The sequence below is a fragment of the Varroa jacobsoni genome, unplaced genomic scaffold (assembly GCF_002532875.2).
Source record: "Varroa jacobsoni isolate VJ856 unplaced genomic scaffold, vjacob_1.0 scaffold_1023, whole genome shotgun sequence".
Lineage (NCBI taxonomy): Eukaryota > Metazoa > Arthropoda > Arachnida > Mesostigmata > Varroidae > Varroa > Varroa jacobsoni.
This window is the reverse complement of record NW_019213925.1, coordinates 9,279-35,679: the sequence shown is the minus strand read 5'-3', so window position 1 is coordinate 35,679 and position 26,401 is coordinate 9,279. Positions and strand designations below refer to the sequence as shown.

Here is a 26,401-nt window from a genome sequence, read left to right as displayed (position 1 = left end):
ACTGCTATACATAATAACTATTACAACAGCTTATATAATAATATCATTTGCCGTCGCTGGAGTGTTAGCTATTTTTCTTGAATACCATATACGTACCCGCAGTGGTCGTTGTTGCGTTCGAAATGCCCAAGTAAAGGGCACTTTTGCTGGGAGAATTGCTTTGTTGAGCGCTAGAAGATATAGACAGGTCAAGGAGGCGCTGCATCGATTCGAACGAGAAGCAGCCTGATGAGGCGTCAATGGATGATGTACAGCTGTTCGTCTGCAGGGGGCGCCGACATGCGCAGGCGGGACGCGATAAACCGATGTACGTCGGCCATTGTCACGCCGTAGGAGTGGTTGTAAGTACGAAAAGGAACGACAGTAGCAGAATCAATTTAGCGTATCGTGTCAATGGAAACATTTGTTATTTTTATATTGTTCTGCTTCAAACAGCATGTTACTTTGACATTTATATCAGACTAGGGATAAAAACCGATAGTTCGAAAATCGAGATATGTTGGCTGGCATACGTAGGAATTACGCAGAGCTGCATATTGAATTATATGTAGCTTATGTTAAAAAATCAGGCTCAGTAGATCGAAGGCTATGTTTTAATGCCGCAGGTATGTGCGCATCAACGATTAATCATTTATCGTATTGTAGCGAATGTTTATACAGGTAGGCTAATTTAAGGCCCAGATCTCATATTGGCCAGAGGTCATTCAAACGTGTCACATTTTGCCCTCCAGGACATATCGTACGTAAAAGGCTTAAGTCTACTTACAGGTAAGTTGTAGATACTTTGCATAATTTGGCAGTGTGATTACTGAGTTCTATGGTTCGTCCAGTCATTAACCACGAGAAAGTTTGCAATATAATTAAGCCTGACTACAATCAACTATGCAGTAGTACGCATACGTTTATACGCCTATAAGGCTTCTATAAGTTAACCAAGTGTTGAAACTAAATCAAATGTATTCAAGGGCGCATTGATGAGCACATCTTTTGAGAACTACCAATGTACAGCTCAAAAGGTATTACTTAGCGCGAAGCCTTTAGCGAAGGGTTACACTAAACAATCCTTCTTTCTGATCATCTGAGCTTTATGCGCTGCGCATAGATTTCTACCATGTAGATGAAACCAAGTCCACTGTGGTAGCATAGTCAACTTCAACATGGTTCGATATTAGTAGTATTCACATGGTTGTATCTCTCAGTCCATCTTACTCTATAGCCACCTCTTCAGAGGAAAGAAGCGCAACCTAACTCTGTGCCCTGATACAATCACGACCTTGACCTACTCGATTGAAACGGATTCCCACGTATCGGCATACTAAATTTTAATTGTGACTTGCTGACTGATGGCTTGGGCTAATATTTGTCCTTTGGTATCGTGCCGTGAAGCTGTGGCTTAATTGTTTATCAATTTAGATGGTGGAAAAAGCAGGCTTTAAGCAACTCCGCTAAGGGCAAATGTGGGTCTATAAAAAAACCTACGAACTACATCACATTTTCTTGAACCCAGATTACGGTGCGATGTACTGTGAAAGCATACGTTGCATATATAGAAAGTAAAATATAGTGCTATGTAGGGAAAAATTGTCATAAAAGTTGGAATGGTGCAAGCCGCTGGAACGAGTCCAACCTTCAAAATCGTTCATCCGGAGCCTGAAGGCTTTTGATCGCTGCTTTGAAAAGAAGCAAACATATTTTCTAGCTATAGATTATTTCGTGCATATCTGCGTCTATCAATAGGATGTGTGGACTTGCCAATCGTTACATCTGAGAAATCAGCGTTTTTACTCTTGGTGCAAATGTATGCGCATTACAGAGAACAGTTGCTCAGAGATCTTCCCTAGTTGGTTTTCTGTGAGAGCGTATCTCGTAACCATTAGATCTAATCTGTTGTAGCCATTTTCTAATATATTCACTATGAACGTACTGAAGATCAAACGCAAATGGAGGAGATAGAATAAAGCCAAGGATACATAAAGAGACGACGAAAAGAACATAAATGAAAACATTATGAAATATCGTTTTCGATAATTCATCAATTGTAAAGGTTGCTGTACAGACAGACAGACAGACAACGACACACACCGAAATAACGTTGTGTCTGCAGAAATGCGTCTATGAGTGCCTCGATAAATGGGAACTGTCTCAATTTTGCAAGTTGAATGAAGTCTCACGAACTGCCTGTACCTTCGTTCCTAATCGAAGCGTGGAACCTAAGGGACGTAAAACCAATTCTAGGATGTTTTACTACTTCGAAGTAGCATCAAACTATATTCCGAGCTAAAGCCCAAGTTTGTGAGAGGTCCAGGGTTTAGTGGGTGAGAGTCCCACAATACCAGACGAAGAACACGTCTGTGAAGTTTGGTTTGCATAATGCATTTGCCTTCAACCTCCTAGAAAAAAAAACGAAAAAAGGATGTTTTACCATAAGTGATCTACTACTAATGATGTTACGTATGGATCCCGATTAGTCTTCGGCTCATTATATCCTAGCCGGAACCGATTAAGAAAATCCCTGACCAGTGCTTACTTGCGACTTCTCGTTAGGTTTTAGTGGGGGCTTTTGCTGTAAAGGCCCTAATTCCACCTAAATGGAGGCTGAACATGCTTCCCAAAGAGTGAGCCTGAATGAGGATGGCAAGGAATACGGGAAAACCGCTAGAGACGTTGCAAAGAGAATTGCTTCGATTGGATTAGACAGTGCGAGACCGGGCGGACAACGTGTGGGTCCGTTCAGCATGTACGACTTATTGGTCGGTATTGGAGACGCCGGAGATTGGCTGGAGTCCTGTTAAGGATCTGCCTTTGTGCAGGATGAGAAGGCCGTAGTCAGGTCGGCGTAGTCAGGCGTAAAAAATATACAGCTAAAACAGCTTTCGCAGCTTCGCTTGATCCAGCTCTCCTTTCGTCCGTATCTGCCAACTGCCGTTGTCCCAGAGAAGTGCAAGATCATATAAACTCGACTGCCAGAGAGATTCGACCAGAATGAGAAGGTTAGAAAGCAAAAGGAAAGGCGCTTGTTTCTGTTCAAATTTTTCCGCACCGAGCCCACTTTGCCTTTGACTCGGGCTCCTCTATCCTGATAGATAACATCGAGTAGCCAAGGGATGGACTTTTAGACAGATCGATAACTGTTGGAAACGATGAACGGGAAATTGCGTTGAATGATAAGGGACACACTCGGAATGTAACGTGGCCGGTAACGACGACGTCAGATTCTGAATATGCTCTGTATGAGAACGACGATTACAGTCCTGAATTTGGGAAGTATGGACTCAATTCAACCTGGACAAAAATGTTAAGGAGCAATTTTTCGTAAGCTTGTTCCTATTATATAGTCGTGTTACCACGCGGTTTATAAGAAAGCCGAAGAATGCGTTTATGCTAGTCTACGTATATCCCTTTTGAAGCCATTAGCACCTTAATTTACCTACATATGGTGTACATTATATTACTTAGGGACTTTAAATTTAAAAGTATGTATGATAAAAGCTAAAATTAACAAACAGAAGCTAATTATATTGAGTGTACCTTTGAGATAATTAATGCAAGTCATTATTATATCGATGATACAGAAGGAAAGTGAATTTCTGAATTATAGCCATTTTACCGATACAGAGATGATCGGCGCAATTATCGCTAGAAACCTTAGATTTGTTGCATTATAGACGGCTATTAGCAATTTGGAAATACAAAAGCATCTGTAAGTCCTGATTGTTTAGATGCAAACGGTTTAGGAGAAGAAAACTATTAGAAATTAGATTTACAAACTTCGGTGCGAGCGAACTCTTCAAAACAAACGTAAGTACGCTATGGTAATTTTGCGCATTTCAAAACTGAGGCACTTTCAGGATACTTCGAGCTGTTCTAGTCTGGGCGAAGGTTTGGATTTCTCTTGCCCTATATTTGTCTGTAGTTCCCTGTACGGTAAGATTTGATTAGTTCTTTATAGCGGGGGCTCTTCTAGTGAGTGATATATGACAAAGTGAGCTACTTCAGTAGCGTGACATAGTAGTGCTCGCTGATGACGAGAAGCTAGCCTAATACGGAGTGTGGCGATTTTACAAAATAACGGTTTTCTTCTTAACCGTGCGGTATCTTCATTGTGTTCGAGATGCCCCTGCACGTTTTAAAATCTGAAATCATTCATTCATTCATTCATTGTACTAGGCCAAAAAAGGTCGGAAAATTCAAGTAGCGAATTCCAGCTTGGACCTACAGCTGGCCATAAAAACCTTGTATTGGATTGGGGTTCGCCCGCTAGAAGGACTGTGAGTTGTTCGTACAAGAAATTGCGAAAGGGCAATCTCAAAGTGAAGATAAATCTCGTGGAAAACTCTGTGCGGGGGCGAAAAACGAATAGTCGTTAGCTATGGTAAAAGCCGATCCGTCTCAAAATGCACCGGTGTTAGCACTCACGGCTGCTGTAAATGTAAAAACAGCACAACTATTCATTTTGGTCAAATTAACAAGTAATAAAAAAAAAAGCTTCAATATTAGTTGTACATAACTTAAACAAGAATAAAACATAGAGACGTTAAGGACGCTTTACGACAATGATGAATTGTTGCACCGAATTGTAGCTTGGGAATTACGGATGGTTCTGTCAGTGGGTGGATGAAACTGAACCTGTGACACGGTATCCGAAAACAAATGTACAGATACAGAAACTTACGACATATGTTTAGCAATCTGATGTAGATGTTGTTTACTATAGCTTACGGCTGAAAGATACAGTCTATAATTAGAGAAGATTATGAAAAAAGTCATTATCTAAAAAATTAAGATCCTTGTTAGACTCAAGGGGTTAAGATTAGGCAAGAAGACTAAGACACTTCTATCGCTCGGCAACGGGCGATCCTGCACCATAAAAATCAACCTGGCAATAATGTAGTAATTACAGTTGGAGATTTTCTGTTACCCACCATACTCTTCAGACGGTGCTCCCACAGGTTGAAATCCAGACAACTACTAAATGAAAAAATCGTTCAAATACCAATATCCTTTCAAAATAATAAAGACTTTCCTGCCCCGAAGATTAAACAACTTACCATTCAAACGACGTAAGGCCATAGATAGGTAGATCATTCACAGATAAGGTCACAGATAGGACAAATAATATGATAAATAAAAGGATTCAATAGTTAGGGTTCCATATATGATTTTGCATGCCAATTTTGCACGCACTTGTGTTTTTTCTATTACGAATTCATCAACAAAAGTTACACTATTGTAAAAGTATCTAATACTATGGATTTTAAATGCCGTTCGAGATTGCTAGCCTTGCATAGGGGATCATGTTATAGTTTGATCGTGATAAATCTGCAATTTCGTTATGAGTGAACAGTAAACAGAACCCGATCTTTTATCGTTACACGTAAGTGCAAATCTACTTTGTTTAATTCGATAAAACGACTATTTGTGCTTTATACGTAAGGCACAATCAACTTCTCGGAGCAGCTTGTTCTCGCATATCCCTTGTTTATCCGGTCGATCAAACTTATCAACTTAAATTGCTGCGATTGTGACATCTCTTATAGCCCCTAGCATACAAATGAAGACACGTAACGTTAACACTTCATGGCAGAAAAAACCTGATAGCTGCCATTAATCGAGGCCTAAAAAGGTAGTAGACACTGTTGAATACGATGCTCCATTACGGAAAGGAGTGGAAGGGAAATTAACAAACGCTTACAGGGAAAATTATTTCCTTTTGAGTAATTCTTTTGTTTTCTAATTAAGGTTTGTGAATAACTAAGGAGAAAAGGCGACGTCACTTTTAAGGAACGGCGAAAAAATATACGAATGGATTAGTTTCGCTACCCTAAAATGAGAAGCAGGACAGTTCACTTTCCACGTTGAGGAAAACGTAAATGTGCGAGCGTCTGACCTTTTTTGCCTTTGGCAAGTGGCACGAATAGGGTCTACCGAAGGTGTTTATGAAGGATTAATGACACGCTGTTAAAACAGTATTTACTGCACGAAACCTTATCAAATATGAATGAAGTTTAGCGGTGGGAAGAAAACAAAATCATATTACAGTCATCAATATACACAACCTGTAACGACGCTGTAGCTATGACATTGTTGCCGAACAGTAACAATATAAGAACCATATGCAGTATATGAGTTTGCAGACCATCTGGCCGTAATAATGTCAGTGCTCCTTAGTGAAACTCTTACCTAACAGCATAGATGTAATGTAAAAAAACTATTTAAATCTTTAACCTGTCATAGAAAATACCTAGGTAGATTCAGATGCAGAAATGAACCAAAAAATAATTCTCTGTCGTATTTTACTGCCAATTCACTAGGAATACACTTTTACCATAAAGAGATAATTGAACATAATACTTAGTTAAAAAAAGTTCGCTTAGTTAAAGAGTATCTTCAAACTTGATGATCAGACCAGACTAGAGTATGATGAAGGAAAATGGAAAATTCGGCTAAATATAGTGAGTGGGAAGGTTTAAGCTAATGCGGAGCAAGCGTGTGCGTCTGGTTGCTCTACAAGCAAGAACAAAGGGCTCCAAACGTTTCAGGACAATGAATTCAAGTGGACTTATCCCACAGACGAATCCGGGAATATTAGGATCAATCACTAAACTTAATATTCCTTTAGGTGATAAAAGTCCCTATACAGGCGTGTGAGCCATTGGAAATTTCTAAGTACCAGTACAGCTATGGCTGTACCCAAATATGACGAAGCGTTGACTGACCAACTCAGTGAGTGTGGCTATTAATGAAAGGGGCCTGTGGATATCAGCAAGTAAGTTTACTTCGCATATCGCAGGACCTCCCAAAAAACCTAATGTAAAAAGTCGTCAAACTGTCTTGCACAAAAATTAGACGCGGGCTATTAGGTAGGGGCCAAAGCCGAACAAGGTTCGCTTGATTCCAACGTAGTAAAGCTACGCCTAAAACGTTGTTTAGTCTCACGGTCGTCATCGATCAACAAAGGTTCTAAGTTACCTGATGTGATGTATTTATTTTTTGCGATATATCTTATGCTATAAGGTTTACTATATAAAACAACATCGTTGGAAACGTACGTATAGTAGTGAAATCTAGAACATCGTGTGTGATAATGCGGTACGAATACCTTCCGTGACTTCAGATGACATCGTGCATTTCGCGGACGCCGTGGCAAAATGCATGCGATGCACAGCGCATACAGATTGCAACAAATTTTTAAAAAGGGTAGTCTTTTATCATTTTAGTTCCCATTCGAAAAAGGTGCGGATTTCTCCCTGAAGATTTTGTCCCATTTTCTTCAGGGGAGGTAAAATGATGTTTTTCTGCGTGATGCTATTACATCGCCTTTGATTAGGCCACAATTATCTATGTTTCGCAACGTCCGTTTTAGTTGCCTATGAGCATAATGAATTTTTTAATTATTTGATCTGTAGAAGTACGAAGCTTGGCACGTGACTTTATTTTAGTTAAAACTTAAGTTTACCATCTTCAAGCCTCAAGAACACTATTCAAATACTGGAAACCTTTATTCCGTTCTCTCAGCAAAGGAATATGACCAATTTTGTTTGAGCAATTGGAGAGCGCTTTATCGAAAACTGCTGAAAATAGAAGGCAAGTAGGCTTCACTTGAATAGTGCAAAGATCGAAGCGTCGAAGGTCAGCGAGGAGATGACCAGATGTCGGGATTTGAAGGAAGAGAACTCTTTTCGTGACAACAGAAGTTGGAATCTAGGGACTCGGTCTAGGGACCTAGCATTCCACATGCAACATGTTGCAGAATTATAAGCCCAATATGAAAATGCGATCACAAAGTGAAAAAAAAATCGTAGCGGATAGTTTATGTTAACATCAGCAAAATCCTGTCAGCTTTGGAAATAAATTAAATTAGTTGGACGTGTGTATGAAGGGCAGTGTTTACATTGGTGGACCCACAAGGCAAGCGATAATCGAAATCCCCCAATGCACGTACAGGAAGTCTGTTATATACCTCATGATGCGAGACTTTTCCTTGCCTTTTAACCTAATTACTTAATAAGTCCATTATTTGCGTATTATATTCTCTATGTTTTGAGTCTTGCATCCGGCATCGCTGTTAAGCACTCAAACAATTAACCCCAGACATAACAAAGTGCGTCTATGCCCCAATTCGGATCTAGATCACAACGCGCCCCTAAGATTAGCAGGCAAATATGTTACCCGCTAAACAATCACGGCCATATTGTAGTATATGACAAAATGCTAAAATTAGCGATGGTACCCTCTAAGTTTCTTCTATTAATAATAAAAATAAAACAAAGGTAACCATTATAACCCAAAAATTTATATACGAAGGCTGGCGAGCATAGTCTACACAAACAGAGTGTCTTCGATAAAACACAAACTACAATTGGCTGTTGCAATATCGTATCAGTATAACAATCGCCCGAACATTTTATCCGAGCCAAGCGAAGGATATGATCGAAAGGCCAAGCGGAAGCGTTAATAAAAGCTTCCCATGGCATCACCATGAAGACATGACAAGGGTACTGTCTCCAATAGAACGCCATCTAGCTTCCAGTCTAAAACTATTTAACAGATACCCTTCTATACGGTCCTCCGCAATAGAGATTTTTGACCAAAAGCCGCAGTCAGAGAATTATCTAACGTATAGAACAGAAGCAAGAGCGACGCTATTGGTAGTTTTCGCTTTTAGCGTACAATGCGTGCAGTTGGGGCAGTTAAGAGCTCGAGGGGCTTCAACGGGCACTAGTTTATTAAAATCATATAGTCCACGAAAGACAAAATAAAGCTATATGTTATATTATATCGTTCGAAGATCGACATTGATATACGTAAATATTCAGTGTTCGTTTATTTGTCCTAGCTTAGATAAGTAAGTAGTGTAGCCGTTGACGGAAAATAGTAATTTCGCAATGGCATAGCTTGAGTCCTTGCTGAATTAATGTTCCCTTAAAAAATTTGCGTCAATTTCTACTACATAGGCTATCGAATGGCCTGCGGCAGGTAACACAAGTACTTGTTAACGCGTTTCGATCTAAGAATGAAATGCCAAACGCAATCATGTTACGTACGTATGTCTATGCAAATGTTCTATATTGCCTCAATTTGGCACATATATTCGTGTGTCGTACATTTGGCTATTTTATACAAAATTAAATAATAAAACAAAGAATTATTACTGTTAAAACCAGTAATAGTAGTTTGAATCGCAGCATTGGCCGCTTACCTTTGAGGGTATACGAATGCTAAGGTGATTATCTGTGGCATCTTCATTGTCCATGCAACACTGGACAGCCACATCACGCTGCCATGGAAACCTGAAAATCACAGATCATTAGGCATATTCATGAACTGCACACTACAGATCAAAATCTGTTAGCGTCTGATCATATAAACATGTAGGTTTGGGCAATGCAACGAAACATATCAGCCGCTACACATATATGTTAGGTCTAAATGTAGGAAAATGTTAAATAGTATTATTAAAGTTTGACGACGAACACATCTAAAGGCATTTTTAAAGGAAGACGACCGACAAACAATTCAAGAACTGATCAAGAAAGTGTTGTTGTTAACTGTTTTGGAGTTACGCAGGAACTTCGAGCTCAGGTATTTCGGGAGCTTTTAAATTCAACAAGGAATTACGGCTTAGCGCTATACCCGGTATCTTGCTTGATATCCGACGTTACATAGCCACATTAACCGGTTTTTACACGGAATTACTATCGATGATCAGAAATACTGTCTGTACGTCGATATAAAGCGAAAATCGGAATGGGTACCTCCACGAGATAAGCTAAGGCTTAACGTACAACTAGATGTTCATCTGAAAAGGTTGTGCTTTACGTTTGGTGTAATTATTAAGGCCCGATTCACTGAGATTTGCTTTTCGTGAACCAGACAGTTAGCCGGCGTATTTATTTAGCCCAGTTATATTAAGTCAACCAGGCTATTCAAGAAAGAAAAACAAGCCAGGTTATCCTGCCCATGGCACACATCATCGAAGCTGCCTTCCTGTACTCAGAATGTTGCAGCCTCTATGTCCTTCATATCTTATGACAACAGATTTTCACCTCTCCGGTTTATCAAACAATCATCTTTTGGCCTTATCGGATCAACGGCTCAAAACGTGGGTGTAAAACCTTCTCGACGCAACCCTGCTACCTTCTGGCGAAAAGGCCTGCTTCATTCGGTGGAGAGGTGGTAGAAGGTCTTACACAACGACGGGGGATACGTAAGCTAATAAATTGTTATCGTAGGAATAAAAAATTCAATGTTTTCTATTCAATAAAAAACGCGACAACGTTCTTTGCAACCTAACAAATCGTATAATACCAAATGCTAGCTAAATCGTCCTTATTTGCAGCTTGGAATATATTTTGCAGCTTATTTGGAGATTGGAATATACGACTCGAGTGAGTACCTTGTCAAAAAGAGCATAAGCGTTAATCTGTTCGGCATAAAATAGGTCTCACCTAATTTTCAATAAACCAGGCACCTCACGGTGGAAGGAACAGAGGTTAAGCCGTAAATCTTAAAGACATCGTAGAAGACCGTCGAAGAGCACGATAATCGCTAGGCCAGTTTTCTCCTTTAAACTGCGGATTCTGGGCTTTAAAATGTGTGAAGCGTTCCACCTCTGACCAAACTAAGTTTGGTAGTTGAATTTTACCATTAATATTTGAATTTAATTTGATTATTACCACTAATATAATACCGAAGATTTGATTCTGTAAAGGATCCTTTTCAGCTACAGTGGCTTAGATGGCCTGCCCGGTTCCGTCAAGAAACAACGGATCGTTGGTCCTAGATTCGCTAACGCCACAGAGCATGTAACCCGTGTGAATCGGATGAGTTTTTTAAAGACACCAATCGAGTCTACCCGTTTCCTGCCATGATTTCATATGATTAGCAGATTTTATTCTGGATGCGCAGACATTGTGAAGATCGAAGAAATGCCGATGTTTAACTTGCTAGTCAAAGCTTCTACAGTCCGGCCTTAGCGACTGTAATTGTCACAGATCGAAGTAAGTGCGCTATCAGTAAGTGTATGTGTAAGCTTTCACCATTTGTTCGATGCTTTGAACAGACCGTTGCGTGCGTAATTAAACAGTTCCGAAGAAGTGTTCTAAAATCAAAAAAGAAATGTTGGAAATCTCCTCCATGATTACGAAATTTTACCAGTATCGACCTGAACGGAAATGTATACTCCTCGCGGAGTCAAGTCACTTCTGGCAATGTAAATATCTTCCTGTAAATATCAGGCTCGAAGTGCGGTATGGCGATCCGGCTGAGGGTCGTTCGCGAAATCGGACCACGATTTTTGTGACTCAGAACTTCGAAATAAAAAATCCGAGTTCAGTCAAGCGGACGCCTTGCCGAAACTGGGAACGAAACAGGTATCACACTCAGAATCGGGGAATTGATTGAAGTACGAAAATCGATGATACCCTCGTAAAACGTATACTTTTCTCGTAACATTATACGACGTGGTTAGCTCAAGGAAAATTGATATAGAAGATTGTAATATACCTACACATCGCTTGAGGGTGCTGGAAATGAATAGTACTGGAATAAATATTCAAAGAAACCTGTAGTTAAGAAACAATCTTTTTGCAACTAGTATACCCCACAAGAGAGTATTTAAAACCCTTCGCAAAAATTACCCAAATGGAGTACGAGTGATTATAGTACAAGAGCATTGAATACTTGTCCGATCATCTTTATAAGGCGGTAGGGCAGCAAGAAAGACAATGGAGAAACTCGCTTGCACTCAGATGGACCGTGGAACCTTTTACTTGTAGGACGGTTCAAACAAATACAGTATGACCTTACGAGTCGTACCACTACAACATCATTTTCCACGAAAAGAGAGCCGTTAGCTAAAGCCCGAGCTCCTACATTCAGACGATTTTGAAAGACTTCGGCCCACAAGGTAATCTTACGCGAAATCCATCACATTCACGTTTCGCTCCGAGGTTGAAGTAACGGATGGACTAAATTTTGACATTTGTAAAACGGATCTGGCTAAAATTTTGAGAGATGACTTAAACGTTTGTGGTAGCATATAGGACGGCTTCCTATATCCAGTTCATCCAGTAACAACACTCTTGTCCGATAGAAAACTCTGATCAGAGAGCCAAAGCAACAGTTATTATGGGGGACGAAAGAAAGCATGTAAGAGGAAGAACTTTTCTTCACGACCACAGAAGTAATATGAACAGTAAAACAAAAGCAATTTTTAAAGGTATAAATTGTCATAAAAGGATGCATTAGATTAGGGTAGGCAAATACATATGGCTTCAATACGCAAATCAATCGGGAAATCGGAAAACAGCCATATTAGTTATTCTCTTCTCCCTGTTACGGTCTGTTTTGCTGCCAGTGCTACATGAAGGATTGCCGAAAGTTATCACTACAGCTGGAACTGCATCAGGAGTGTACTAGTTCCCGAATCACTTTCAACTATCTCCAATATTAATCGATGTGATTATCTTCATGGCCGTAAAGGGCAGCCCCAACTCGACCAGCAATAAACCATCGAGGACATATACAACGCTAGTATTATATTGTTTGACGCCACTTTTGTAATTGATCACATCGATTTAAACGGGGAATGTTATTATATATGTAATAAAAGACGGATACTAACTGAACCATTAACACTGGTCGGCAGAACGATCTAACAAGGAAGGTCCTGTCCGTTTAATCGATGTTCCATGTAAGTAGTCCTAGTAGGGTAGTCACAATTATTCGTTAGACTTCATAATACTAGCTAATTGAACTTGCTGTTTGCAGCACTTACTGCCTTTCCCTAATGAGTCAACTATGAAATAAAACTTCTATTAGATAAGTGCTGAAGTGACGAACGGAAACAAGCAGAAGCAGGATCCTTTGAGAGGGCAAAAACGCGCCTGATACTATCTCTATAGATTTTTCTAGGGCCCTTCTAGATGATCATCGCAAAACTATGCCAGGAGGCCAAAATGAAGAGCCTAAACGTTTTGAAGCTATGTAAAACATCTACAAGCTATGGCTGCTGCAGTATTTCTAAGCAAAAAATGTCGCGCCAAAAACTGAAACAAGTGGCCTCTGACAACAATGCCACCATTGCCGCTCACGTGCGTTTCTTAGAAAGCAATAAATACATAATTCTAGCAAAACAATATTCATGACTTTCTCTAGATATTGTTAAGAAGTGACGTACCCATGTATATCCAGGTCGAGGAGTGCAACTCTAGTCCAAATACACTCAGCAAACGCAAAGCCGACCGCAAAAGGCAGCGGGAGAACAAACCTCATGGCGGACATGAAGTCTGCGAGAGTTCCAGTAAAATGCGTGTATAAATACACGGTATCATGAAGGCGTTGCGCAGTATCAATTATCCACTCGATCTAATTGAAAACGTATGAAAAATCCAATTAACTGACCAGGTTAAAATTGTCATCATTTTAAGAAGGATGCCTGAGTTCCACAAAGAAAGCGCTTCAAGAAACAATTGAAATCCGTCTGCATTCGTTATTGTTGACCAACACCCTGCACACCGAAGTATACTTACTGCACCCTTACTTATCGATATCGAAATATACTTATCGATAATAAATTTGTGCGTAGATTACTCTTATTTAACAGAGTAAATACGCATTAGTGTGTGTATGTGCGCGTACTACTATATTGTTTACGTTATTTCCAAGATCTTGTAACGCTAGAAAATACTGAGTTTGTTTCACGTCAAGGAATGCAGTCCCGCAGGCATCTGTTAAGCGGGCTTTTCCATTGCCTGAAGCCGCCGTCCGGTACGCCAGATTCTTTTTGCCATTTTTGCTCAGATTTTTGTCTGGAAACAAGCGCGTCTGAATCGATCATTATCTTCACTAGTAGCACAGCGAGCCAGAGGAAGGGGGCTGTAAGATTGAAGAGCTATCGCTATCATCCACTTAGCTAGCTTGATCTGATCCAGTAGTTCGATGATCTGATTCATTGTTGCATTGCTTTCAACCGATTCTGGAATCGAGTCGCAAGGGTAGGTTTATGTTTCGCAGTTAGAGGACGTAAGAGATCCTGTATAGCTTTGCATAATTGATTCTGAAGATAGTTGCAATCGGATTCAATGACGTGAGGCAAGAAACGTTGAGCTCGCCTGTCAGCTTTGAAGTAATACGTCATTACAAAGCAAAGCTAGAAACTACTAGCAATTCGTAATAATCGGATCTTAATTTAGTTGCGACCAACTCTTTTCATATGGATTTATTATAGTTTTAATTAGATCATTACACGTTTTTTGTCATACACTTCACTGTTCACCTATTTAAATATACGTATTATACCATTCGATGCGATAATCTACTAGGACTTTGCCTTATGTAGCAACGGAAGCAGGTACGCTCCTCAAGTGGATAGATGAAATAATTAGTATAACCTGAAGACAAAACCAGCAACCACTACTCTTTAAAGCGCTTACTATAGCATAGGTGCTGCTGGCTAGAACGCTTTTCACCGTATGCACTTGGGAGTAAGGAATCATCAGGAAATTTACTTTATTATTTGGCATACCTTTATGGCCAGTTTTGTCGGACAAGCTTGGATACGAAAAGTTCGGTGAGAAATTACACTTTTTAATCAATCCTTGGTCATCATACTGGGAAAAGAAAAAGTCAAAAAGCTGCTGTACGATAGATAGAATAATTCAAAGCATGAACAAAGCCCAAATATTTGATCATAATTACTTTAGGCCTACGCTTTTCACACTGTGCGCCTAGGATTTATGTAGTCTTCGTAGCAGCTGCATCTCACTAGCTGCTTCTATGATTTTACCGTTGGTTTTATTACTGCCGATTTTACTTTATAAACCTGTTGCTTAACGAAACCGGGACCCGGTCCTGGGCGGAGACAACTTGAAGTTAAATATGCTATGTTTGAAAAACCTACTATCTGTAAGAATTTTTGAGCATCATAACTTCGAAATACAAAGGCCAAATGATGATTAGTTGATTTTTTAATGACATTTTTCTCTGTGACAAAGCGCAGCAATCACTATTTTTTTTTGACAATTTTCAATAGGCAGTGATATATGTAAATCATAACAATATCCAATACCCAGTTTCACCATAAGTTTGTTAGTTTTTTTTTTATTGTATTTGCGTCTTGTTGCATCGACGGTAGCAGGAAAAATTTTCCACTAACGTTTTCTTTTTCACAAGATTACGCAAAGACTAGTCGACCGAAATGGTAAATGGCCGTATTACGGATACGCCCTCCTTGAAGAGCTGTTATAAATTAGCCTTTAATCGGAAAAGATGCTGGTACTTGTACATTTGAATGTAATCTGTTTAAATTCTGTGAGTGTATACGAAATGAAGTTGTACAACTTAGATTGAAACAATCGTTCTAGCTATAAAGGATCGCAATATGGTGGACAAAAACATGTTTGCAACACTTAGTAACCGAGCAGTTCTAATTTTAATATGGGTCTCAGTAAATACTTGTATAGCTATGAAGAATAGAAGCACGTGCTGAAATTACCACTGTTTTTTTGCCAAATATCTCAGTCCCCTATAAAACTTTCTTAATTCGCTTTTTGCCTACTGACTCCCTTAGAAAAATCACTGAATCAATTTACTTGAGTTTTTTTATCCGTAAATTTCGTGTTTAGCACCGTGTTTAGTACCGAAAAATAACAGAATATAGTGTACTGCTGACTGTTAGTGATCCCATATCCAAAGAACATATACCTGCCTACCTAGACTAGGTTGTATGTTTAGATTAAAAGAATATGCGCTTCGCAAGAAAATCTTATATGGCATTAGATTTTCAAAGTTTTTTTTTCTATGCATTACACATTTTTCTATAGCATAAGCTATAAAAACAAGGATTACCAGGTAGTATAGAGCAAAACAAGGACACCGAACAAGGATTCGTTGGCTTAACGACATACAGTGACGACAGTGTTGTCTGCTAATAAATTTGTCAATTCTTTGCCGCCAGCCTCACGGAAAACATAAATGCCAAATCAAGGATATAACGATAGAGCTACATAATCCTTAAGGAAACATAGCTGAGGATTTCAACCGTATTTATCTCCGTCTACAAAAGCAGCCCTTCCCTAACCATAACAACACATATTATCCGATTTAGAGGAGATTCCATTTTATTATCTCCTGAAGCCACCTAGAAAGCCTTTGTTTAGGACCTGCGTGATTATATCTATAATGCGAGAAGCTAGCATTTCCGTAGAATGCTTTCCGGTTAGGCTTATATTATCGGTTTTGAAAGACTGATCTTTATGACGACACACTAATTAGAAGCGAAGTGCTCAACCTCGTACACGTACATAGTTCGCAGATTTAGCGCTGGTCGATATTTTGAATACTGATTTAATAGAAAAACCTTGCTTTGTCGAGCTGTAAACAAAGTGCTCTTGGAACAATGCTACTTAGAATTTACATCTCATACATCTTAATTATAAGCTACTTCTATTGGGCCTCTTGCAAGAATCATGAATAAACTTATAACGATCCATATTTATATGCGTGTGATCTAAATGTAGACACAGTTTATAGTTGAGACGCATGAAGCTCATTCATGAAAGATTTGATAATTTAACCGATCGTTATTAATAGCATATCATGCAGCTGAGGAAATACGCGTTAGACTTGGGAGAATCTTAGATATCCCGTAATAGTCGTCAATGGCTTCGTAATGGATCCGCTCATACCCAAGCATAACTTTTTAGTACGGAAAGCGTTATTAGCTGGGCTCCAGACAGATTTATTGAAGATTCGTTTTCCTGGCTTCAAATTGGTGCTTTGACAACCGGTCAAAATATTCAGATTTGATAGCCTAGGTAGCTGATAGTCATGGTGAAATGTATATTTCTATTAATGAGGAAGTGTTACTGCTAGCAGCATATATTTCCTATTAGCGAAAGTATTTTTAGAGCGCTTTTGTTGTCATCCACAATTACAGCCTATATTAAAACTGTAATAATAGTGTCACACGGTAGGGGATTTGAATTATCGCGCCAAACTTTGATAGAACTGCTTGAGAAACCGAAGTGGCCTTATTTAAAAGTTTCAAATGTATTCCTGCTGTTGTCTTAAACAGAGTTTTTCTTCTGAGTCTGACTAAGGTAAATACGTCACCACAGCTTGTTAGCCTATATCGCTTACCAAATGTTGTAAATAGAGATTCGAGTATAAATCGCGCCCAAACGCTTTCCCATCAATGTCCAGTTTACGAACGACTCTGCATTATGTGCTTGAATACACGTGACCGGACTATTAGAGCAGTACTTGTATACTGAAATGGACAAAATCAGACTAGTGTCGTCGCGTCAAGTACGTACGTGCACTGCATGTTTTCACAAAAGGCTGCTAGTAAATTAACAGGCTCCAACATTTCTCGTGTGGTAATAAAATCCCTTGCCATGTAAAAACTTCCCTAATGCAGACAAGAATAAATAACAAGAAATTGTCGGTCCCGAGGGACAAATAAATCAAGGGATAAATCATTAAGCTTCAATTGTTGCAGTAACAAAAAATATCTACGTGGCTCCTACCTAATTTATTGTTCTGTTCAAACAAGCTTCATAGCGTCTTCGTTGATCGCATGGTGTGTAACCGATCCGTACGATAATACCAGCGAATACGGCTTTCCACATCCATAAAGTAGAAGTTGTATACAATGCCCTCCGCTCTTCGTTCTTTATCAGTGTCGAATAGGCGGTTCCAATACTATGTGCTCTAACCTTGATTGCGACAGATCTCGTGCGACAGACGGCCAACACGTCTTACAATTATGTTGGCGAAATCTGTTTCAAAGTTTCTCGCGTATTTATTTAATTGTCTGCTAGCAGCACTGTTGGGTCCCGGCCCAACAGTTCTGTTTTGGCTAGAACTACATTGGCGGTTGCAGATCGCACACGTAAATGTGGACCTTCTGTAAACCATTCAGTTAGCTGGGGGTCGGGTATCCTATCTGGAGCTAAAAGGAGGCCATCGAAGCTTTTTCATACAGCGACTATTCCTGCCACTAGGTAGCAATCACTAGCTACTCCTAACAGCGATCGGATGCTGGCAGCAGGTGCATAGAGCCGTGGCACATATAGATGTTGTATGCGTTCGTTCCTCCGGGTTAGAGCTTGTAGACTTCTAGTGCAGGGTAGAGTGCGCGACGATCGCCGGCTGATGGCCACCATCCCGGACGGTTTCAGTCCTGCTATGTTGTAAGCGTTCCGCGTCGTCGGTTAGTGGCTTCCGCGGCAAAACGGGATCTTGCTATGGCCAAAACTAACTCAACTGCAAGCGCAGCTGTGTCTAATAGCGACCGGCACCTATATAGAAGCAAGCGGACTATTATGGCAAGGCAGCGTAGTTCAGGGCTGGCGGCCCTATTGGCAAGACGGGGTGTTCGTCTGCTTCTACGTTCGCACCTACGGGCCTTGCAGGATTTGATGTTCCCTCTGAAGTCTGGACCACAACAACAATAACGGCTCGCTGCACCCACACCGGGCTTGGCGATAACCGAATGTTCCTGATTCACTTTAAATGATGCACTGATGCTAAAAGCACCCCCAATCGAATGCGTCGATAGAATAAGAGGAGAATAAGAAAACTACTTGTTCTCTTAGTTTTACAGCAATTTAAAAGTCTCACTGGCATAAGACTAAGCAGATTCTATACAAAGCACCATTTGGCTAAGTTGAAACAATCATTTTAAATTTAAATAGTACTTCAAAGACTGGCCGCTTCTGAGCTGTAACCACGTAAACACTATCCGTATTGGTATCTGTTTTTACGTCTACGCGGCGTTGTAGCCGTAGCCAATGTACAGTGAAGAGGCGTTCATAAAAGGCGAAGGTTATTGGTAGAGGGTTTTCAAATTTATCATCTTAAAGGAGTATAATATTCTATTCTTGCACATTGTACCAAATATAGTATTTGTGATTACCTTTAGAGCGTGTTAAGTTAATGATGAGTTAGATAACATTAAGCAAACAACAGTTTCAGTCGAGCTTCAGTGCATGGCTACTTAAAAAACGTACAATACTCATGGCCCAATAACCTATATATGCTAAAATCTACGTTAGCCATTTTAATTAACCCTTGGTTTTAGTATGCTGAAAACAGGAAGACTACTATCTCGACAATGTATACACAAAGGTACTTGTGAGAAACAGTAGCTAGCCTATTGGAGCACTGGCCATGCCAACGACTCTCGTAGTTCGTCTGTAACTACATCTAGGCACAATTTGAATAGGGATTTTATAAACAGACAGCCTTCTAAGGAGCCTCCAGTTATCCTTACAGTTATTGTATTGCCAATCTGCTGCTGGCCTTAGCGTGTTAGGTTATTGGTCTGCCTAGCCGACAACCCCCTTGTTGGCCCTCGTTTCCGTGTTCTTGACTACGTTAATGTCGCTCTGATTCGCTCATCCTTTTTCTTTCCTCTCTTCTTTGCTCTCACCCGCTTTTCGTTCTTTTTTTTTTCTCTCCCCTCTTTCAACTCCTCTATCTATCTTTCGCTTCCTCTATTTAAGTTTATATCACTACTGCACTTTACTACAGTGAGGAACGTAACGCCTCCGACCAGCTCATTACGGCGGCCACCGACACACGGCCCGGATTTTATTCACCTACGTTGTTAATGTTGTTCTCATCGTTGCACTGCTCGGGGTACCACACGCAAGACGCATGTACAGCGTACAGTATAATAGTAACGAACTCAAATAAAAAGAGATTAGTTGTGTTATAGGCATTACAGCCTTTCTGTGCCTACCATCTTGTCTTCTCGGACTTTTTTTTGCTATGTGCAATAATCCTATGGACATTCAGCACGGATTGCAGCATGATTATGGAGCAACGCGAAAATGACGAGCAAGTGGATATCTCGGATTCCTTTTACAAGGCCTGCGATCCACATTGGCGTATAAGTTTGGTTTTGTCGGTCTGTCCGTCTTCGTATGGCAGGTTCGTCGTTAACGGAAACCGAAACCCCAACATCGGCCCCGACTTTTTCCCCCGAGTGGTCTCGAATTCTTTACCCCTATCCCTGCTTACTGTCTTCATGTTTTCCATACGTTATCTCCTAACTAACTGCCAACGAATGGTATCGGCTAGCAGCTAGCGACTAACAGACGGCATCCATGGTCGCTTTGTTCCGTCATTTCTGCTACGGTTATTCCCGCCATTACCCGCGTCGGCCATTGCCGCAGTACTAGATCAGCTGCTGCCGCTAAGAATTTGTACCGGAGCAGAACAGCAGGATACCTTAGAATTGTGTGGGACACAATAGATTAGGAGGACGGGTCTCCTGTTCCTTCTCTCCCACTGTCCTCTATCCTCCCCTCAAAAAAAAAACTCGTTTAGGCTCTTCTCTGCTCTGCCGCCGAAGTGAGAGTGTATGGAAAGTCCGTCCGTACTTCGTAAATCCAATAGTCGGGCGGTTGACGTTCGCTCGCTTGCTGAGTCGAATAGACGCCCTAATTCGGCTAACAGTCATTGCTAGACTAAGCTAAACCTTAAGCGACGTTGACAATGCGCGACCATTATCATTTACCGAGTATGTACTCCCTAATCCGCGCCTAACCTAAAAGTGAGTGTCGGCATGGTCTGCTGAATAGACATTGTTCTCTACGTAGCTGCTTAAAAACGAAGAAACAATGAATCACGCTGTCGTGTGACGCGTGTGGATGATCTGTGGATCGTTCACCTCACCAGAAACTTAGGTAAGCACGCTAAAATTACGTAAGTACTGTACGCCTCGATAACTAACGTGCATCTAATAACGTGTAATAACTTGTTCTATTTCACGTTCAATTTTAGCGGTGATCAAAAGGTAACTGATCCAGTACGATCTAAATTTAGTGTTCTACTGATACGACGACATATCATCTTCAGCAGACTTGATGTATTTAGCCAAGCCTCGTTTGAACAGAGGAGCAATTTAGAGGTTTGTTGTTATAACGAAATAGCCTAAAATAGAAAAAAAAAAGCGTCATATCGGTGTACACTTAATTTTAATTATGTCAAGCCGAATGCTTCCAGCTGTACTCACTTTTTATATTGTACTTTCAAATGGTCAGTCCACTGAACCGCGACAACCGGAGGTAATTTCAATTCACTATATGATTTGATATGTATTATATATGTTTTAAAGGTTTCGCTTGAGAAAAAAATACAGCAATATCTATAAACTAAATTAAACAGTTACAGAAGGCCATCACGGTATAGACGCAAATACGGAAGAAACGGTACAAAAAATAATTAACATGGTTCAACGTTAACGTTCATATTGCCTTGCCAGGTTACTCATTGATACTAGGCTCATCAACGCCCAGTATAATTAATTGTTTTTTACTACCTAAAAAAGAGGACGATCCGTAGAGTGTGGAAGAATTGTTCTATGAGGAAAATTATTTCTAAAGAGTTCACTTAGCCATTTAATTGCTGATCAGCCTGCCTTAACGCGATATCAGACTAACTCCCGGGCCGATTAAATTCCCTGCCTCGCTGTTCAAAGGAGACAGAGTTTAACGTAGAACATGGCCAGACCTCGATATTTTTTCTCGTAATAAGAGAACGTTCCTTCTCTATTCATATCGCCTCAAAGAATCCTCTAAGAAAAATCTGCTAGGATCCTCCTCAAGAAGTTCTAGTATGAGTAACGAGTGATACGATTTTTCAAATGACGAGTCCAGTGCCTCGTTTACCCATAAACAGGAACACGCCAAGAATAACCTAAGGTGGGCTTACGGAGCCCGCATCAAGTTTGATCTAGTTCTGCTCGGATTCAAGATTGCATCAGTAAGAAAAAAATATCAAACTCTCATCTTATTGAACCGCCCAAAGCGTATCATCGTGGGGCACACATAAAATGATCGGTGATTACGCATATATATATATATATATATATATGTATATATATACATATATATGTAAATGCATTAACGTTGAGGTAGGTTGGGGTGACTTATTCAGAGTTTGCCCACTTTGCCTGAGCCAATCGGACAATGGGAATTGGCACACCTGTGTATGATATCGTACACAAAAGCATTCAACTTTTAGCTAATTAGGCCCCTACCGGTTGGTAGAGCAGAAGCGAACTCTACTCACCTTGGGCTTTCTCGTTCGCTGTTGATGTCGAGTGCGCTTCCGTACGTAGCTGTATCCGATAGGTGATAGGAGGACGATATGAGTCCATCAGGCCCTGCTACAGCAACAGCTTTAGCCCCTCCGCATGGGGTGGTGTTGCCCGTCGATGGTCCCCCCGAGCCAGGGCTCATACTACTGCTGCCGCCACCATCAGCACCCTGATGTGACTGCGTTCCCCCACTATGTGGAGACAGGGCATAAGGTGAAGAGGACGGGGCTACAACGATTGGGGCTTGTGAAGCGACTTGGAGCGAGCAGCGTGGTCGCGAATTGCCGCGTACCTGCGAGTGAGGAAGTCGAATAAAGATTAACATTAAAAACGTGCATAGATACACAAATACGAAGCTTTGAATAGGCACTTAGAATTTGCCAGCATATTGTATACATATTAATGTCGGTACATGAAAGCGCTACTGCATTATAAGTAAATACAAGAAATTTTTACTCATGAAGACACTCGACCACTAGTATTGTCGCTTGTTCTGCACGGAAACACCTTCGGCAATTTTGCGTTCATAAACAACGGCAACCTGCGTCGTTTTATCTTATATATACATATATGTACATATATATATATATATATATGGTAGTAAAAAAATTGTAGTAAAGGCTTATACACTGTAACAAACAGTTGTAATGCGGTGTTGCGCGACGGCGGCTCAGCCTGACGGAGTAGATGCTATTACGTATCATCAACAACAGAGAACACTGTAGTCGTAATTACCAAAGACAACTATGTTTACTTTAAAGAAACAGGGTCAACCATTCGCTCCTTGCTCTCTCGGCCATAGATAAAGTACAATTGATTAGATTTTTATTTAATGACTATCCTCATAATGAGCTTATCGCAGTGTTTTACATTGCGACACTAATAGAGTAAGCAATTGAATGCGTTATTGCCTCATATAAAGCCTTCTTTATTTGTGTGCATTGGTAATATGGCAGACGTTGATAAGTGTAACTGAACAAATCCGAAAATAGTTGCTTTTTTTTCCATTATCCCGGTCAGCTATTCCGGTTAGTTGACCCGTAAATCGATAGAAACACGCCCCGCACTGGCTCCATATCGATATGGATTCATATGAACATAGCAAACAAGAGTGTATATAGCATGTTTAAGGTACAGCGACTCCTTTTTAGCCGTTTCATCTTTTAAATATAGATAAAATGTTGATATGGTACGAAACGCAACAGCTGGCGATCTATAAGGGCCAGTAAACGTAACTTAAATCGCAGACAAAGGCAGTCATTTGTTACAATCGCCGACCGTTTCATGGGAACACACGTTGGCGGAACATTTGCAGAGGGGTACGTAACAATAGATCTGCTATCAAGAGAAATCGCTATTTATTTATTTATAGAAAATGAATTGTTGTATCCCTAGGGAAATTGTCGAAGCAGTAATGAGCTCACCGAATAACCTACTTGACATATGGAAAGCGAGCTGTTTCGACGCAGCTTGTCTTCAATGCCTCAAACGACCCTAGGGATGATACTGTTATTAAGAAAAAATGGACATATAAGAATAAATGGATTATGACCTTTTTGTGACTACGAAGCGTGTACTGAATAATTGGACTATTATCTCTTTTGCTATTTGTCGTTCGCCCAGATCTGTTGTGCCTTTGCCTCTGAATCCGTTATCGTGTGCCAATGCGAGCTTGTTTTCTTTACTATGACTTTGTAGCTGATGGCACTTTAGCTTTGATTTTGTAGATATTAAACAAGAAGCAGAGCCATTGTAAATGTTTTGCGTTTGTTCGACTCTGTTCAATGAGAGTGCCTTAAAATATGAATGCTGTTCGGCCACACAAAGTTAATTGGAGTTTCACAAGTTTCTGTTTTCTTTTGGCCTTAAAATTCGATAAATACACTCGTTGGCCTAAAAGCATGATTCTAAACCTTGTTAAAGGCTCTTGTAGGCATCATTAAACACCAAGTCCTATCAAACAAATTTCTCCCCTATTTTTTGCCATAGATCGCTGGGATGCTTCGCCTATTTCGAACTGCTTGCCTATAGGTTGTGATGCTTCTGTTTCCCCTACAGCTGTTAAGAAAGAGGTGCACAAAGGTGGCAAAAGCTCTATGGCCGATTAGCTTTTTCATACTGTTCGCAAAAAGTAAAGTTTTTCCACATTGCAATGAAAAGTTTATCTACCCCGTGTAAATAGCTATACAGTATATGAAACCCAGTGTTGAACATCCTATGGCGAAGTATCTTCAGAGTAAATGGTCTTCAATTCCGATTGCACTTTAACATTTAAAAAAGCGTATTTTTAGCCAAATAGGATTCACTGTGCGGTACCTTTTCGAAGTCAACGCTTTTTTACGTGCGTGCCATCGCATCCCAATTCACGCAATAGAAATTCTGCATTTAGACCATTCTAAAACCCTAAAGGCAAATGAGCCCATCGCCCTGTAAAGTGTGGTAACAACGTTACCTTGCTGGTAGCCTCCTTGACGACATCCGGCTTAAAGATCTCGGAATAGCTTCGTTTAGATGCGAACTTCTCCCGTAGCGATTTCGTTCTGCCCGAAAATGAACGCGCCGTATTGATGTTATTCATTCTGAAAGTCAAGTACAGGCATGGGGTATCAATCGTCATTGCCAATTAGCAGATCATCTCAACATTGTTATGTTAATCAACCGAACATTAGAAAATGGCTCGCACACTATTTTTTAGGTACAAGGTTTATGCTAACTTAACAAAGGAGCAACTAGTAACCGCCTGGTTCACAAATACTTAGATCTGGATATATATACCTCGGTATAAAACTAGTCTCTTTACTATCCTACAGCTGGTGACTCGAGTACGTACAAGTTATCCTCCTTGGCTGTGATGTTTAAAATCTACTTCTAACACATAACAGAAGTAAAAACAGCGCAGCAGGAAGAGCGGCCCACGAGTGGAACCATCGACGAAGAAACGCCCACGATCTAGCCATTACATTATACAGCCTTTAAGTTTAGTAGGAGTTTACAGTTGCACATGTAATCGAAGTCGCACGGGTTTCGGTGCCGGCGGCGACTGATGCAGCTAGAACTGTTTGAACATAATAGGTTGAAGCAGTAGTAAGGGGCTACTCGTCGAAAGCAACGCTAGTCATCACTAAGCGAGGAAAAGATTGTTAAAATGAAAACTAATGCTCAGTAAGTAAAGCAATGACCAGCAGCAGCGGGAACAGTGTCGCCACTAAACTGGGTAAAGGACCCTTATGATGGCATCCACAACATTGTTTTACGATACGGCAAATAGCACCAGTGCGTCGATAGCGCCTCTGCCGGCCTTCGTCAGCGTCATACGTCAAAGGACGCTCACTTTCAACGTATTCTAATTAGCTCAAGCAGTACCGCGTAAGCTTCTGATGGGTAGCCGAACAAAAGCTTTCGGCACTGACTGCGTCGTTGCGCTGTCGGGTTCAAGGTCCCGAAGACAACCACAACGTCGTCTAATGCTATTCCACCCTCGACGTAACACGGAAACATATCCTCTCAGAGGTCGATGAGGGGACGCCGCAGATCTAGCGGTCATGGTAGCTTAGCGAACGTCGGACAGATGGGCTCAGCGGTAGTCACGCGCTCGGCATCAGAGCGCTGACCGCTTTATTCGTTCATTAACATTAAACAGCCTGTTTCTATCCGGCTACTTGAAAAACGCCGTTCTTCATTCGAATGACGTCCATCAGACATAACTGAATTAATGAAAATCATGCAGCACAAGCTGCAATCGAGTGCGAGCTTTCTTGAAGAACATAGATTTTTAATTGAGTTCCAGTGGAAACGAATTCACTTGGTTCGGTACACAGTATATTAGAGAACAAACACAGTCTAACACTGTATTTACTGGTCTAGCCCGTCCCCAAACGTCGTTTTATTTCATTGACCCTTAGTAGATAGCGCGGAGCGAACTACAATTGATAATTGGCTTCTGTGACTCTTCCCATGGCTATCCGAACGAATAGTGAGACAAGTTCTAACACGATTCTAGTGATAACTTGTCTCAAATAAAGTACCATTTGAAACATAAACGCGCAACCAGATTATATATTTCAATGTACTTTATTGATGAGCACTGTCAATAAACACACGACGTCGGTCGGTTTCCCGGTTCGGGTAGTTTTCGTTAGGTCGTTGAGGTATAGGTCTATCCCGCATATAATCACGTGCTAAACCATTCACGTCTTTCAACATCAATAATAATGTAAATAGATTACACTGATTGATAAACTGGAATAAGAATTCATTGATACGAGTTTACCAACATGGTAAAGATAG

General features: G+C 40.5%; 1 protein-coding gene across 1 annotated transcript; it reads right to left on the bottom strand.

Moving 5' to 3' along the window:
• LOC111265910 (uncharacterized) lies at positions 1 to 24,692 on the bottom strand. The gene is made up of 4 exons (XM_022842918.2): positions 24,567 to 24,692; positions 22,087 to 22,406; positions 9,200 to 9,290; positions 1 to 262 (listed from the first exon to the last, which is right to left on the bottom strand). Exons 1-4 carry the CDS (start codon positions 24,690 to 24,692, stop codon positions 65 to 67), a joined length of 735 nt encoding a protein of 244 aa, XP_022698653.2. The 3' UTR covers positions 1 to 64.
• Positions 24,693 to 26,401: the final 1,709 nt, after the last annotated feature.